Below are 17,576 nucleotides of genomic sequence, written 5' to 3' on the forward strand. Positions count from 1 at the left end.
ACATGTAAGTTTTTCTTTGTTCTATATGCATGCGGCATAACAGCCAAATGCTGCTTCACCATGTTTAGTTTAGACTAGTGCTGTCAAACGATTAAAATATTTAATCGCGATTAATCGCATTAATATCATAGTTAACTCGCAATTAATCGCACATTTTTATCTATTCTAAATGTCCCTTGATTTTTTTTTGTCCAATTATTTATTTATTTATTTTTTTCATTTTAATGCTCTCATCAACATGGAAAAGTGGATCGGCTTGCTTTGTGCTTTTGCCGCCTGGCTTTGACGAGGGGGCGGAGAATTGGCATCAGCTGTGTGCTCGGCCATCAGCTGTGTGCTCGGCCATCAGCTGTGTGCTCGGCCATCAGCTGTGTGCTCGGCCATCAGCTGTGTGCTCGGCCATCAGCTGTGTGCTCGGCCATCAGCTGTGTGCTCGGCCATCAGCTGTGTGCTCGGCCATCAGCTGTGTGCTCGGCCATCAGCTGTGTGCTCGGCCATCGAGTGGTATTTCAGACTGGACGTGCTGCGATGACAGCTCAGTTCACAACGACAAAACGCACAGATCACTTTGCTCTTGTCAAAGGAACCATTTGACAACTTTTTAAAAGTAAACTTTCCATTCAGAATCTTATTGGCATCCATTTTGGCGTCTCGCGCTCGCCATCCACTCAAAACGTAACGTTAGCATCCTGCTCTTTGGCCGGCTCACAAGCTCAAACAAGTGTGTGCAGCGTGCCTGTTGTTGTGTTTCCGGTCTAGCTAGATCCGGTGTGGTGTTGTAGTTTTTCTAACGTTGTTGCAACAGCATGTGAAAAAAAACTGTGTTTAACTGACAGCACTAGTTTAGACTCTTGGCTGTTGTCCTGAACCAGCTCAAATGTATGACAAAAAATGGACACCACACATAATTACGGATTCAATTAACTATTAACTAAACGTGTATTTCAGTTTAATCAGTGTTTTAGTGGGTGTAGGGGATTTTGTGGAAAGCAAAGCTAATAGAACTCAAAGGGCAAACAAACCAAAACCAGTCCTTGCTGGCTGTGAGGACAGAGAGAGAGAACTGCATATCCAGCCCTCTTCTGTAGGAATCAGGAGGAGTGGATTCCAGTGTGGCTCATCCTCCTGCCACACCTCCGCCACTCGGACTGCCTCCTAAACAGCTGACTGGGAAAATACCAGGCCCCCGCGAACAGCTCTCGGCCTTTCCGCTGATTTTGTCCAGTGGCCACTGGCGGTAATGCAACGAGGATTTTCCCCACAGGCCACCTTTGTAAAAGAGACATAAAACTGCTGCTAGGAAACCTCAAACTGCAAACGGGGACGGTCACGGTTATGACTCTTTTTTTATTCTGAATTTTTAAATCCATGGACTTTTTATATTTGAAAAGTGGGCCGGACGGAAGGAAACTTAGCTTTTTTGTTGAATAGGAATAGAAATGAACGAGGCTTCGCCGTGAATGTTGTATCCAGGTCTTATAATACATCCATGGAAAATACCAAAGAGACACCCACAGAGTTGGTCATCACAGCTGTACTTGTTGACCTGAGTCCATGGCTCTAAGAGCCCTACTTGGTTTGTATTCTTTTAGCTTATCACATACATTCTCTGGGCGCAAACCACTGAGTGATTTATAGATTAGTAGCAGCACTTTAATATAGTTTATTTAACCAGAAGAAACTTTTATTATTGGTCACACACAATCGTACAGTACAATGTAGTGAAATTCTGAGCCATGCCATCCTAAGCATTAGGAGCAGCGGACAGCCACATAGCGTCCGGGGAGGAACTTCAGGTTCAGTCTCTTGTGGAACCGCCAACCTTGTGGTTGAGGGCCGACCCTCTCTACCTCGGAGTCACAGCCAGCTAACTGTGAGCCAGTGCAAAGACCTCAGAAGTGGAGTAATGTGCTCGGTTTTTCCTGGTTAAAATTCTAGCAGCAGAATTCTAAACGAGCTGTAGCTGCTAATGGTTTCTTTGAGGAGACCAGTTAAGAGAAAGTAGTCCACCCTACTGGAAATATAAGCATGGATGAGCTTCTCTCGGTCATGTTTGGACATCCAAACCCATACTTCTTGCTAAAACCCTTGATTCTGGCTATATTTTAAGATGATAGAATGCTGTTTTAGTAATTGCTTCGATAAGGCTGGTGCAAGGGAGATCGGAGTCTATTAGAACGCCAAGATTTTGGACTTGGTCTTTGGTGTGTCATGTGCTGTTTTACACTTGTTTTTTCTTGAGTAACATTAGCCGATTCAGGGCTGCAGGAAATTGTTATTGAAATGTTATATGGACTTTCCCCAGCTTCAAAGTGTTTTAATGTGGTGGTTGCATTATGCCATATCACTCGGTCTGATTGGCCACATTGTAAGCACACGTGTACATTGACCTGTGTGTGTGTGTGTGTGTGTGTGTGTGTGTGTGTGTGTGTGTGTGTGTGTGTGTGTGTGTGTGTGTGTGTGTGTGTGTGTGTGTGTGTGTGTGTGTGTGTGTGTGTGTGTGTGTGTGTGTGTGTGTGTGTGTGTGTGTGTGTGTGTGTGTGTGTGTGTGTGTGTGTGTGTGTGTCAGTCTGATCTTTGCCTTCAGTAATCTATAAGCTGATTTGAAAAGTTTCTTAATGAATCTTAGAATCAGTAACTGGTAACCCTACTCCTCAGTTTTCCCCTTTTAACACACTATTATGTAGTTTGCAAGCAGTTATAAGGAAATGTTTTTTAGTGTTCATTAATGTACTGTATTTGTCAACATTCATAACTATTTAGCTTCCACAGGTTTTCCAAAATTGAAAAATAAGAGTAGAGAAAGAAAGGGGGAGATGTTGGCAGAAAGAAATGAGTCTCTTCTGTTCTCTGAGGAATCTCCTGGCATTCCCACAGCGCTGCTCACACGCAAACAGAGAGCCATTGTCCCAACACATACACTTGTCTTTCTGTACTTCTGTACTTTCTGTTAACTACATTCATTCATAACTCCAACCTGAACTCCTCTGCTGCATACTTATACCTTCAAAATGTAAGGCTTTTAAAGAGAGAGGAGCAGTAAAATGACCTCACTTTGTCTCCTCTTTGTGTGTGGTGTCATTTTATGCTTGTGAGGCCATTTGGTACACACACACACCCACACACATATAAGCGCAAACCTCCTGTAGTGCTGATAGCTTGGAGGTTGTTCTGTGTTCCACTGAGACTGTAAATAACAGTAACTGTATCCCAGCCACCTACTTGTGTCAGCAGCCTGTTATTATGGCCAAAGTCTGTGTGTGTGTGTGTGTGTGTGTGTGTGTGTGTGTGTGTGTGTGTGTTTGTTTTGTTTTTGTTTTTGTTTTTGTTTTTGTTTTTGTTTTTGTTTGGCTGTGATCCAATCAGACTCCATTGATTATCTACCACAGGACAGGAGTGATCATTAAATGGCCAATAAGACAGAAAAACACGTGGATGCAAATTCACTTTTTTGCTAACTCCGGCATTCTATTTTATACTGACGGATGTTCATTAATCATTCATTGCTCTACCCCTATCAAATAAATAAATAAATAAATATTCTTATTGTATTTGCAACATATTTTGTCACAGCAGGTGTTTTTGTTTTGTTGTCATTGTAATTTTAATTTATCATTTTTCAATAATAAGCTTAATGTATATCCGATTATTTTCTTCTATATTAGAAAATGTTGCAGTGTACAATATGATTATAAATCCTCTGAATGGAATATAAATTAAACTAAACCAACTACAACTGGCTACTAGCTGTAACATATCACGATATTTATCAATCGACAGTGTTTAACTCTTCTCTTGTCTCTGTACGTTTATGTAGTAACTTGTTCAACTCGCGCAGTCGTGTCTTTCCATTCACTTTATATGCAATCACGCTGCATCTGTCTGTACATGCAGTTAAAAAATGTATATGGCCTATTGTAATTAATTGATAGGACAGCTAGGTGAGTAAAGGGAGAGAGAGGGGGAAGACATACAGGAAATCGTCATAGGTCGGATTCAAACCCTGGACCTCTGCGTCGAGGCATAAACCTCTCAGTATATGTGCGCCTGCTCTACCCACTGAGCCAACCCGGCCACGGGTCAAAATTTTAAAACAAAACTACACAGCTGAACAGCAGCAAAATCCCTGAGAGTATTCAATTGAGCAATGTTTCATTTTATTGTGTGTGTAGGAGTGGTCTCCGGAGGCGAGTCGCTCCATCAGCAGGAAGGAGCGAGGCGGACAGTCTGAGGACAGCGTGGTCACCCTCACCAACATCGTCTCCTCGGGTGGAACTGAGGTCCCGCCGAGTCCCATCACCCTGGACAGCCGGTAGGAGGACATCTCCACGTCCGCCGCAGACTATAACCCTCATTATTTCATTATTGGATTCGATCCAACACCTAGTTTTATTTGCTCTGTTTATCGGAGTAAGCCGTGAAGTATAAACCTGAGCTGTATCACCCTTTCCCAGTGTACATACACACACACAGATGTACAATATATACATGTGGGTTTGAGTCTGTGTGTGTGTTACAGACGGATATAGAGGCAGGGTTTAGCATATAGAGCATGTAGTTTAGTTTGTTTGTCGTCACCCTGAGGAGTTACATCCTGTACATAATGCACTCTAATTAGCAGCTAGAAAGGTGTGGGTGTGTTGTGTGTTAGAGACTTTGTTACTGGATTTAGCCTCCGTACAAACTCACATCCCAGCAGTACGTTTTCTCAAAAGCAAAAGATATTTGACAGGAAGTCATCGGCTCTACTTCTTCATCTAATCCCATCACGCTGCTGCTGGCGGTGCTCCATGAACACACCGTCCTTCAACTGTAGCAAATCTCTAAAAAGTCTTAGAAAACATCCACATTTTGAATTTTAAAGACTGGAAGAATGGGAGTAGGAGTCTCAAATAACCTGGGGGGGGGCCACTGGACTGGTTGTCTCGGGGGCGGGGGGGGGGGGGGCAACCTAAACCCGCTGCAAAGCTGCCATACCGGTTCATATGTGTGTGTTCTTGGAAAACAACAGGTTTCTTTTGCGATTGTGGCAGGAAGCAATCACATTAAACTCAGAATAAATAGAAATAATGGAGGTGTGACGAGATCTCATCCCATGACATCTATTGTGACTTTCTGTGCCGCCATTAGCAGCTTCCTGCTCGTCGGTTATTTTGTCCTGGTTTCCAGACTAAGACTGGTCTTCCTCTGTGAGCTCGCTGTCGTTCCATAAACTCACTGTGGTGCCTGAACGTCTACCACTCAGACGTTTTCACACACTCGCTTCTCCGCGGGACATCCGTGATGACAACGGCTGTGGTTGCCAGGAGATGTGTGACGTCGCTACAGAGCCTCTCTTAGTTTATTTACAACACCTCAGTTGGGGCACGTTGAGTTTAAAGGGGTACACGTGATGCACGGTAACCCAGGGAGATGGTCGAGGAACTAAAAACCTGAGAAAACCATGCTGCAGCCAAACTAATTTAACTTTTATTATATGTTGTGCTTAAAAAGAGTGTATAGAATATACTTTATAGTCATTGCACAAGCTTGTTTACAATGACATTTGCTGTGCCCTACCTGAATATAAAAGTAATAAATATACACAAAAATACTCATTCACAACATAAACTCATTCACAGTCCTCCCAATCAATAAATACATGAATAAGCATTTTAAAAGCATGGAAACAGTATTGCACGCCTAGTTCATGACACAAAGGTGGGGAAGTGTTTGATTTTCTTCACTTCAGTGATGGCTCTTAGATAAAAACTGTTCCTCAGTCTGGAGGTGTGAGCTTTGAGTGCACCATGTGTTGAGCAATGATTGTATGTTTCTCTAACTTGTGATGCTGCATTCAGGTGCTGGTGAAACCGGGAACAACATGATTTTTATGTCATAGAAACGTAACTAACATTTGGCAGAAATTTCGGACTCTGTGTCTTTGCGTCTGCCTGACTTTGTGTGACTCCTCTCTCAGGGTGAAAGATTATTCGTCGGACTGGTCAGACGAGGAGATTCCTAAGAAGGGGCTGGCGCAGAACGGCGTGGGGGAGGCGGAGGACGAGGAGGATCAGGTAGAGGCGGTGCGAGTCAGAGCGCTCTATGATTACGTGGGCCAGGAGGCCGATGAGCTCAGCTTTAAAGCAGGTATTAACACTTACTAATGCTTATAGAAGGGGAGGCATCACAGCGGGGGTTTTTGATTTTTGGTTTTAGTGTTATGACGTCTGTGTTATGACTTCTGTCGTTTCATTAAATGTGCAAAGCGAAAAGTTTTTTAGCTGCATTAAAAAACCATGAAGGATAAAACTTGCTAAAATGTGATGGAAGAAGTATTCAGATGTTTTGCTTAAGTAAAACTAGCAATACCACTGAGTAGAAATACTCTGCTACAAGTAAAAGTTCAACATGCAATACTTGAGTAAAAGACGAAAAGTACGGACATCAAAATATACTTAATGTACTAAAAGAACTCACAGACAGTAGTCTGTGTCTTTGATGTTTTACAGAAGCAGCGAGGGTTGTAGTAGGATATTGACTAGGCCCATTATCTCAATATCACAACTTAATCACAAGATAGGGATTTGATATGGTAAGATAAAGAGATAAAAAAACTTCAAACTATCACAAAAACGTTATACTAAAAGTTATGATCTGGTGAAAACATGTTACGTAGTCATAATGAGATGATTCAGTTGTGATCTTGAGTTAAAATAAAAAACATACAGCAATAAAATTCACTACAATACCTCTTAAAACAAGTGCAAACATTACAGGCCATTTAAAAGTCAATTTAGTATCTATTAAAGGGTTACTATATTGTGTCTACCCCCACACCCGAAACATTTAATGTCAAAACATCTTTTTCTCATTGACTAAGTAGTTTGTTTTCCCCTAAAGATGGCCCAAAGATATTTATTGGAGTTAAATGCGAAAATGAATTCCTTTTATCTATCAACCTTAAAGGACAATTCCGGCGCAAAACGAACCTAGGGGTGAATGACACGTGTACCGAGTCGACCGTTCTCTGGGATCTGTTTTCATGCTAATCAAATGTGTCTCTAGCTTGAAACTTGCATTCAGGGCCCTGGGAAAGTAAAAAGAAATCACTATTTCTATACCACTAACAAGGCTCAAAATAGCACCACACTTCAATGGTGGCATAATGAGGGTCCCTACATGGAAACCAAGAACGTTTGGCATTTTTCCATACATTTTTACATGGTACCTGCTCGACTCACCTCGACTCGTGTCTGTTTTCCATTACAGATTTTAGTTCGGCCTCCGCGTGGCTGGTCATCATAGCGGCGCCGCAGTAAACTGCCGTGACCTAACGCAGCACACACACACACACACACACACACACACACACAGAACGTCGAAGGTGTGTTGTTGTTGCCACAGCCAGAAGACACATTTTGTTTCAAAAGAAAAACCCAGCTGGCTAAACTATTTAAAAATGGCGGGTTTGTTCTGGACTTGTATACAGGCAGGCGCCATCTTGGGACAACAGTCATGACCAGTAGAACCCCGAACGCCTTCTAACCAGTAACTGAGCTCAAGTAGGGCTTTCAATTAGCATGAAAACATGTCCCAGAGAACCGGCGACTGGGTACACGTGTTATCAACCCCTAGGTTCATTTTGCGTCAGAATATTCCTTTAACAACTGATTTGCAGATGTTCATTAAATTACATCTTCACGAACATAAATGCGTTTACGTCCCTAGTAGAAAAATAAGTTTATATTTTAGAGCCTGAAAATGTCCGAAAAGATACTTCTTAATTTTTTCTAATTTCTTTTTGTTCACCTGTGATGCCTCTCGTCTTGACACATACGCACGCACGCACACACACACACACACACACACACACACACACACACACACACACACACACACACACACACACACACGCACACACACACACGCACACACGCACACACTCATGTCAAACACATTGTTTCAGACATGAGTGCTGATGATCAGATGCAGTAAAGCTATGATGTGGTTGGGGACAGCGTTTACATCTTTCCTCTGCATGTCAGTCAGCGCTGTGACCGGTCGAGTTCATGGATCTGGCTTTTAATGATTCTGAGTCACAGAAACGTCTCATCTTTGGTAAACGAAATATAAAAAAAAAATTGAAGTAAAACTTTGAACGTTGCAGCTGTAGTGGATTAATACAAAGTTTTTGAAAAAGCTGGACATGAAAGCTGATTCGTCATTGGCCTGCCGTCTGTGTTTAGTGTGACAAGAAATGGAGAAAAAAAAAAACTTCTTGTCATGAAACAAGTTTGACTTTTTTGAACACAAGACAAAAGTTCTCATCTTATGAAAATATATTTCATAATTAAGACATGAAACTGTCTTATTTCTGCGATCGGATTGGATCATTTTTATTTTAAGTTTCAAATGAAGTTTCACTTCTTTGAACACAAAGTATTTCTCTTCATCTCTAAATGATATATCATTTTTCATAATTAAGATAGACAATTTATTTTTTCTGTGACTTCAAAAGTATCATTATTGGCAACGTTTCAAATGTAAAGTGGCTGATAACCGGAGAACTGTGTGTTTCTGCTGTAACTCTCTGCATGATGTGTGACAGATGTGAAGCGTGAGCAGCTTCACATCATCTGGTCGGTTCTGGAGGAAAAAAAAATCATTTTATAACGTGTTTCAGAACCGACAGTCAGAGCGTTAATGCTTTTATTTTGATGGAACAATCTGCTGCTCTAGTTTTCTCTTTTAGTGTGGAATGAAAAAACTAAAGCTTTATTAAATACTCACACAGGTGTTCTTGTTGGAAAGAAACCCTTCTCGGAGAGGTTTTCTCTTCCTGATCCACTGGATGGTTGATATATCAAGAACGCTAATTGAATGCTAATATAATAAAGAAACAAGTGTTCAAAAGGAAGAAAGTTTGGTGAAAACACACACATCAACTCTTCTTTGTTGTTTGATGAATCGGTGTCATCAGACATACAGTATTCACCATGTAGACATGAAAGTATTAACAGTCAAATATGCAGATTTGTTTTTCTTTTCAGAGCAAATGAGCTCTTTTAGCAAAAGATCTTTATGACAACCGTTTCTCTGTGTGTACTGTGTTTTTCTGATGCTTGGAAGATTATTATTCCCATATTCTCCTATACTCCACACAGCTGCCTTTTGGCAAAGTTCCATACAACATACAGTACAGGCCAAAAGTTTGGACACACCTTCTCATTCAATGTGTTTCTTTATTTTCATGACTATTTACATTGTAGATTCTCACTGAAGGCATCAAAACTATGAATGAACACATATGGAATTATGTATTTAACAAAAAAGTGTGAAATAACTGAAAACATGTCTTATATTTTAGATTCTTCAAAGTAGCCACCCTTTGCTTTTTTTTGGTAACTCTGCAAACCCTTGGTGTTCTCTCAATGATCTTCATGAGGTAGTCACCTGAAATGGTTTTCACTTCACAGGTGTTCCTTGTCAGGGTTAATTAGTGGAATTTTGTCCCTTATTAATAAAAAAGCAAAGGGTGGCTACTTTGAAGAATCTAAAATATTAGACATGTTTTCAGTTATTTCACACTTTTTTGTTAAGTACATAATTCCATATGTGTTCCTTCATAGTTTTGATGCCTTCAGTGAGAATCTACAATGTAAATAGTCATGAAAATAAAAAAACGGGAAAAAAGAAACTCATTGAATGAGAAAGGGTGTCCAAACTTTTGGCCTGTACTGTATATGAACCATATTGTGCTGTAAAACGATAAACATTTAGCTGAAAGAGGCTAAAGGCTAAAACTCTCAGGTCTTTAGAGGGGTGGGGGGGGGTGTCTGAGGGACACTGAGGTAATGAAAGCTGATGGGACCACAGAGGGGGAGACCTTAGTTTGGAAAAGCTTACCCGAGCTCAGCTAGCTTATCCTGAACCAGGACCAGGTCACTGATGAACTGAGACAGTTTAGTTCTACTTTATCTTTTTGGTTTGTGTACCGGTCTAAAGACTGAGGGTAGGACTTGACAAGCCTAGACTTTTTCCCCAAACCTTTTCCGAACGGGTCTAGTGTGTGTTATGTTGATTTTTTTTAATATTTTTTTACTGTTTATTCTTTTATTAATTTCTTTTAAACCCTTGTGTTGTCTTCAACCATGGAAAAAATAGACCCGGTCTGTTTTGCCTGTTTTATTAAGCATAAAGTATAAATTATCACCGAATTCTGTGTTTACATCCTCTTAGCCAACTTCATTCCAACTTATCACTGCTAGTTTTACTTTTTTTTTTTTTTTTTTTTTTTTTTTTTTTGGAAGTCATGGTCAAAAAAACTAATTTATATTAAATTCTGCCTACATTTTTTGTTAAAAAGAAATAATGAATTATTTTAGCTACTAGTTAAGATCAGACGAAATGTTGATGCATAATTACTGGCCGTTTCGTGTACGGAATTATCCGTGTTATTTTTGGGCAATTTGGTTGAAAGAAACCCATATTTTTGATGTAGACAATTTGAAAAGGGATCAAAATTGGCCCGAGGACAACACATGGGTTAAAGCGTGTGTTCAAAATAAAGGTGAAGAGAGAGATAACGGATAGTTTTCATAGGTATTTATCACAAATGAATGCTTCCTCTCACTTCCAGTGTTTTAATAATTTAAACCATTGCTTTGATTTAACGTTGGTGGCCACCATCTTCCCTCCAGGCGAGGAGCTGCTGAAGATGGGTGAGGAAGATGAGCAGGGCTGGTGTAAAGGACAGCTGTGCAACGGCAAAGTGGGCCTCTACCCCGCCAACTACGTCCAGGCCGTGGCATCCTGATGGCCCGCCCTCTCTGCTGGTCACCCAGCCAACGGTACAACTCCACTCAAGATGCCAGGACCAATCAAAAGCTATTAGTGCTGACATGTAGACCGTGAACCCAGACCGTTTTTGAACTCGTCACTGAGTTAGATTTTATTTAGTTTTTTTTTTTGTTGTTGTTGTTTTGAGCTGCATTTTTTGGAACTCAGCCAAGTGGGGAAAAGTCCACTGGTTGTGAAAGGCTGTCGACTCAGCATGAGGTCAACGACATTGTTGTTTGAAAGAAGCTCTACGGGCGAAGAGAAGTCTGTCGGAGGCCGGCCAACACGAACAGACGCCGTAGAGAAACATGGATCCAAGTTCTCTGACGGGACGTTTGATCAGAAACTCTGGATTTTTGGTTTTCTGCTCGCTGCCATCAGTTTCAGTTACTAGTCAGAAAATCCACATTTAATCAAAGAGGACAAAAACCTGGGCGATGCAGCAGTGAGAGCAACCACGACGGCTGGCTGTGATTGGCTGAAACATCTGTCAATCAATCACAACTTTTTTTTCTTCTTTTTTTTGGCTTCTTTTTATTATAGACAATTGTTTGACATTTTGGGAAATAGGCATATTCATTTTCTTGCATAGTTGGATGAGAAGATGCATGCAACTCTCATATCTCATATTAGGGTAAGACTAGCAGCCTCTTAGCTTAGCATAACGACCGGGAGTTTTACAGACTTTCTTTTGGAGGTAAAAGTCCCATTGGTTTTGTTTTTTCGCACAGACAACGTTAACGTGAGCTGTTTCCAGTTGTTATGCTAAGCTAACCTAACCGGCTGTAGCCTTCTATGAGATATGATAGAGGTTTTGATCTTCACATGTAACTCTGGGCAGAGAGAGAGCGAAAGAAAGAAAGAAATTTGTTTCCCAAAATGTCAAACTATTATTACGAAAGCCTTAGTATTCTCATCATTGAATAAAATCAACTTCTTGTGGGGTGAAACAAATATTTGAATAGATAATTGGGCACTTTTATTTCCAGTAGAAGTCAGTGCAGTCTTTGATCCAGCATTTAGTGGTTGTTAGAGGAACTGCAGCTGGATAAATCGAAATATAATAATAATAAATCTAACAAAAGACTGTCGGTGCCTTAGTCAGCGAGGCCAGAAACGTAGAAACCAGTAGAATGTCCTGTTACCTTTAAAACCTTTTAACTTCTGATTGGATCATTTAGCTCCACAACGGTATGCTTCGGTTACTTTGTAGTTTTTATTTTTTATTTTAGGTGCAACACTGAATTAACTTTCTTTCCTTTTATTGATTTCTTTTTTTTTTATGTGATAGCTGTATGTTCGTGTTAAGTCAACTGATTTTGACTATGGACGGTGTAAACTGCTACCGGTTTCTTTTTTAAGAGTAGCATTTTTACAGTCGACTTATGTACTTTCTAATTTATTCTTCTCTTTAACTTAGCAATCATTCTTCATGGTTGGGCAGACTCCAGGCGGGGGAGAGTACGGTCGACTGTTTAGATTTGGGTCATTTAACCTGCAGAAGGTGGCGTGTTGCTAGTTTTCTGTCGCTGTGCTGTGATCATGAAGCATGCGCACCTCAAACACCTGAAATAAGTGTCAGCGTTTTAGGTTTTTTGTTTTAAGTTTGCGGTTAGTGTGTGAGGGAGCCTCCTCTGTCTCTGCTGAGCATCGCTTCAGCTAACCCACGTATGAATCTGAATAATAATCTGAGCGATAATAGAGATGATTAATACTTCTGTGCTGCTGCTTTTGTTCTTTCCCTTTCTTTCCAGAATTATAACATGTACAGAACATAAAGTGGGAAGCAACAATAAAGCACTTTCTGCAGTTGGAGGTTTAACAGACTCTTTTATCCTCTCGCTTTCATACTGTGCAATGGTAATTAATGTAGTATCTGTAGAGATTACAGGTAAGAACATTATAGAGATGGTAACTGGGAGGAAATATTTTAGTCGCCATTTGTTCTGGAAGGGTTAGGGAACGCCCTAACCCATTCAGTTTTTTCCACAGAGAGTGCTACGTTACTCACCGTTGGAGCACTTCTACGGCTCGGAACGGCAATAAACTTGCACGGTGGAATCATCAGATTAACAACTGTGCTCTAAAATATTCTATAATCTGACTTTAAAGTGCTCATATTATGCTTTTTGTCTTTTTATCTTATCTTTTTTTGTGCACGTTTATAGGGTTACAAAGTGAAAAAGCCCAAAGGGACTTATATGGAGCTAAATCAGGGCCAAATGTTTTGTTCATTTGAAAAAAATATATATAGTTGAAAAAATAAAGCTTGAAATTGAAAATTTAAGTTTTGGTCAAAACTTGGAAAAAATAAAACCATGTATTCAAACTTAAAATAATTGTACCAATTTTTCTTTCAGTTTGAATAAAATATAGATTAAATTCTGGAATTATTTTGAATAAATTATAAATTTTCATTTTTCACTTTAATATTTGTTTTCAGTTCCACATTTCATGTTTTCAGATTCAAAACTTATTTTTTTTACGCCTTCAAATCTTTTTTTTTTCGGTTTCAAATCTTTTTTTTTCGTTTTCAGATCTGTTTTTCACTTTCAGATAATTTTTTTCGGTTTCAGACTTTTGGCCCTGATTTTGCGTAGGGGCGTGGCTTCAACTCAGAGGGGCGTGGTATTATGAGTGACAGCCTAACAACGAAGGCAGAAGACTCCTCTGTCATGTTGACTTCAGGAAATGGTGTACTGTGTGAGAACTATGACTGAATGCTTTCTATCCACTATATACATGTGATGTTTACTTAATAAACTGATGCAAGTGACAAAGTTCCATTTAAAAAATTGTATTGGACAACACATGGTACCAATTACATTATAAGAGCAATAAACTGATTGTGCAGTTCGGCAGGAACAATGACTTCTCCCACTTCCATGTATGACATTGAATGTAGCACCACAGTATTCACTCGTCAGTCAGCATAGCGTCCGCTCCGCCAAGGCAACCTGCTGGCGCAGCCCACAGGTAAGACATGTGAAAGATATTAGCCTTTTTGAATAAATACTTTGGGACATTATCCCCGCAGTGGCATTTTTTTTGTCATTAACACATAAAGGGAAAATAGGTGGACAGCTGGAAATGAAGCATCGCTAGCACAAAAGTTAGCATTAACTAACGTTAGCTTCACACTAGCTGGTGTTTTTACACCAATTTTAGTGTCCAGCTCAAGTTTTTTGACTTTAACGTGTAGTGGTATTTGTTAACCTCTGTTTGTCAGAATGACCATAACTCGACAGTGGCTGCCTGCAGCCGTACAGCATTATAAATGTAAAACATTATAGATAACTAACATTGCTAGTGTTACCTTTTCATGGTTAGTTTAAACAACATAACTTGTCCTGGTCCGCTTTGTTAATCAATCAATCAATCAAAGCTTTTATTACGGACACACACCGTCCAGAAAACAGACAGTAAGACATACAAATACAAAAAGACAAGTTAGTGTATTGTGATACATCAGTTAGGCTGTGGTAGAAGCCTTCAAAGTTTGCCCACTTGGCATATTTTCTAAGGCATAACTGTCATGCTGTTACATGTAACGTTATAGTGTAAAACGTAATTTATCAGGCCAGAGCATTAATGTAAAGTTTTATTTGTCTACTCTATAAAAGGAGACCTTCTTCACTGCAGCCAGTGTCAAGTTATGGTCATTCTGACAAACGGAGGTTAACAAAGACCAATACACGTTAAAGTAAAAAAAACTTGAGCTGGACACTGAAATTAGTGTAAAAACACCAGCTAGTGTGAAGCTAACGTTAGTTAATGCTAACTTTAGTGCTAGCGATGCTTGATTGCCAGCTTTGTCCAGCTGTCCACCTATTTTCCTTTTATGTGTTAATCACAAAAAAAATGCCACTGAGGGGATAACGTCGCAAAGTATCTATTAAAAAATGCTAATATCTTTCACATGTCCTACCTGTGGGCTGGTGCCAGTGAATACTGTGGTGCTATAAGTCATACATGGAAGTGGGAGAAGTCATTGTTCCTGCTGAACTGCACAATCTGGCACAGTTTACTGCTCTTATAATGTAATTGGTACCATTTGTTGTCCAAAACATTTTTTTAAATGGAACTTTGTCACTGGCATCAGTTTAAGTAAAAATCACATGTATATAGTGGATAGAAAGCATTCAGTCATAGTTCTCACAGTAACACCATTTCCTGAAGTCAACATGACAGAGGAGTCTTCTGCCTTCTTTGATAGGCTGTCACTCATAATACCACGCCCTCTGAGTTGAAGCCACGCCCCCACGCCAAATCAGGGCCAAAAGTCTCAAACCGAAAAAAAAAATATCTGAAAGTGAAAAACAGATCTGAAACCGAAAAAAAAGATTTGAAGCCGTAAAAAAAGATTTGAAGCCGTAAAAAAATAACTTTTGAATCTGAAAACATGAAATGTGGAACTGAAAACAAATATAAAAGTGAAAAATGAAAATTTATAATTTATTCAAAATAATTCCAGAATTGAATCTATATTTTATTCAAACTGAAAGAAAAATTGGTACACTTATTTTTAGTTCAAATACATGGTTTTATTTTTTCCAAGTTTTGACCAAAACTTAAATTTTCAATTTCAAGCTTTATTTTTTCAACTATATATATTTTTTTCGAATGAACAAAACATTTGGCCCCGATTTAGCTCCATAGACTTACCATCTCCAACAGAAAACACTGTTCACCAACTGCTCCAAACAGCTCTGTTGTAGTCCAGCCTTTACTTCAGAGACCAACGTGGTCACTTTGGAACACACGTTATAATCAGGGTCAGCACTTTCAAGGTCCATTTTAAAGCTTTTTCCAGCACCTTACACCACTGTAAATTACATACCAATACATAGTAAAACTTATTTAGTGTTTTTAATCACATTAAGAGATAATGCTATAAACAGCCAAAATTGTGTTTGTATAAATTGTTTATTCTCAGTAAAATGCTGAAAATGATAGTTGTCAGTTAACTATGTTGCTTTATAAATCCTGAATTTGACTCTGGCTGCAAATTGCATTTGCTCCCGCTAGGGTGCGTCTAGATCACCTCTAACCATGCTCTGTATTTTCCGACCCACGGTATCGGCGTATATGAAATAGTTACAATTTCAAGCATTTTATCCAAAATGTAAGCACTTTTCAAACCTTGAAAACGCATCAAAATTCAAGAATTTAAGGATTTCAAGTATCCGTACGAACCCTGTATAATGCACACCAAGCTGCTAGCGTGGCACGCCCTCATACTCTGCTTCTGACTGGCTAGTAGTCCTTACCTAGCTACTGCAGCATGTGTGACTCCCAACAAAGATGGCACAGAAGTGAGATGTCTCACTCTGTAGCTAAAACGGAGAGCTCAACACACAGGGTGAACAGAGGAGCGGCAGCAATGTGCAGTACAACAAAAATGTGTTTTTTGAAAATGAAGCCACGTAAACCTATCCTGATATAACCTCTAAATACAATTATGAACCTGAAAATGAGCATAATATGAGCACTTTAAATTTAACACGTAACCATGGGGCGAATGTCATAATTTGATACTGAAAAGGGAGCTTTGAAAGGTTAAAACTCAGTGTTTGAACACTTGAAATGTAATAAACCCCTGGGGGGCGGGGGGAATCACTGGTTTAGTGTGATGAGGTGACCCCCTGGTCCAGACAGTTTCCCATCTTCTTAGTGCCATCTGGTGGTTCAACCTGCACTCTGATAACAGCATATGCTGGTTTTACCATTTTCACCCCCTCTAAAACTTATTTAACAGCAGGCGTGGAAGAAGTACTCCCATGTTTTACTTAAGTAAAAGTGGCCGCAATACTACAGTAGAAATACTGTTGAAAATCTGTTGTCTTGCACTCAAAATGTAACAAGTAAAATATAATTTAAGTATCAAAAGTAAAAGTACTCAATATGCAAAATGGCACTTTTTCAGAATAACAAATATTAGATTATCATCATTGTGTTCATTACTTTAATGTTGCAGCTGGTAAATGTGGAGCTCATTGTGTGTATATAAATTTAGCACAGAAAGTAAGTACATTTGTGTTTGGTAGATTATTTCTGTGGTAACAATGCTTTTTGGCAATAAATCCTATACCGCCTTAAAGCCTGTTTAGTTTCCTTACAAATGGTGCCCCATTCGTAAGGAACATGAATTTGTGGGATGAGCAGCAGCGCTGAGTATTGTTGCGCCCATGAAAAATTTGCCAAATCTTTGCCAATGCCAAACTTCATCTTCCACATTGAGGCTCCTGTTTGTGAAATCAATAAATTGTTATATTGCCAAAAAGCATAGTTACCACAGAGAAATAATCTAATACAAATATCCTTACTTTTTGTGCCAAGTTTATATAATGTGTTATCTTACTCTATATTACATCATTTATTTGATTAGATTATCTGCAATGGAAGTAGTAACTAAATTTAGCAAAGAAACTTAGTGAAGTAAAATGTTTAATATATGGAGTAGTTTAATGGAGTAGAAATATAAAAGGAGCAAAAAATGGAATTACAAGTAAATTGAAAGTACCAAATAAATATACTTTGACCACTGTCAAATAGTTTTTTTTAATAAATAGAGCAGCATGAAAACTGATTAACCTAAGTAAGAGGACATGAATATTTAAAAATTAAAAAAAAAACGCCGGTTGAGCCAAAGATATGAAAACCTGCAGACAGTTTTATTAAATTGACAATTTTTTTTTTCTGTACAGCAAAATCAAACTTCACAATGATAAATCTGTTACGTCTTCATATTACAT

General features: G+C 39.2%; 1 protein-coding gene across 4 annotated transcripts in view; it reads left to right on the plus strand.

Annotated features, from left to right (window-relative positions):
• The window catches only part of pacsin3 (protein kinase C and casein kinase substrate in neurons 3), a 48,362-nt gene extending 35,728 nt beyond the window's left edge, over nt 1–12,634 (plus strand). For all 4 annotated transcript variants that reach the window (XM_028582644.1, XM_028582668.1, XM_028582660.1 and 1 more), the window contains 3 exons: nt 4,173–4,312; nt 5,960–6,129; nt 10,683–12,634. In XM_028582644.1, coding sequence (XP_028438445.1) covers nt 4,173–4,312; nt 5,960–6,129; nt 10,683–10,798 — 426 coding nt within the window. In that variant the 3' untranslated portion in view covers nt 10,799–12,634. The remainder of the gene's footprint in view (nt 1–4,172; nt 4,313–5,959; nt 6,130–10,682) is intronic.
• Nucleotides 12,635–17,576: the final 4,942 nt, after the last annotated feature.

This window comes from Perca flavescens, chromosome 1 (genome assembly GCF_004354835.1).
Source record: "Perca flavescens isolate YP-PL-M2 chromosome 1, PFLA_1.0, whole genome shotgun sequence".
Lineage (NCBI taxonomy): Eukaryota > Metazoa > Chordata > Actinopteri > Perciformes > Percidae > Perca > Perca flavescens.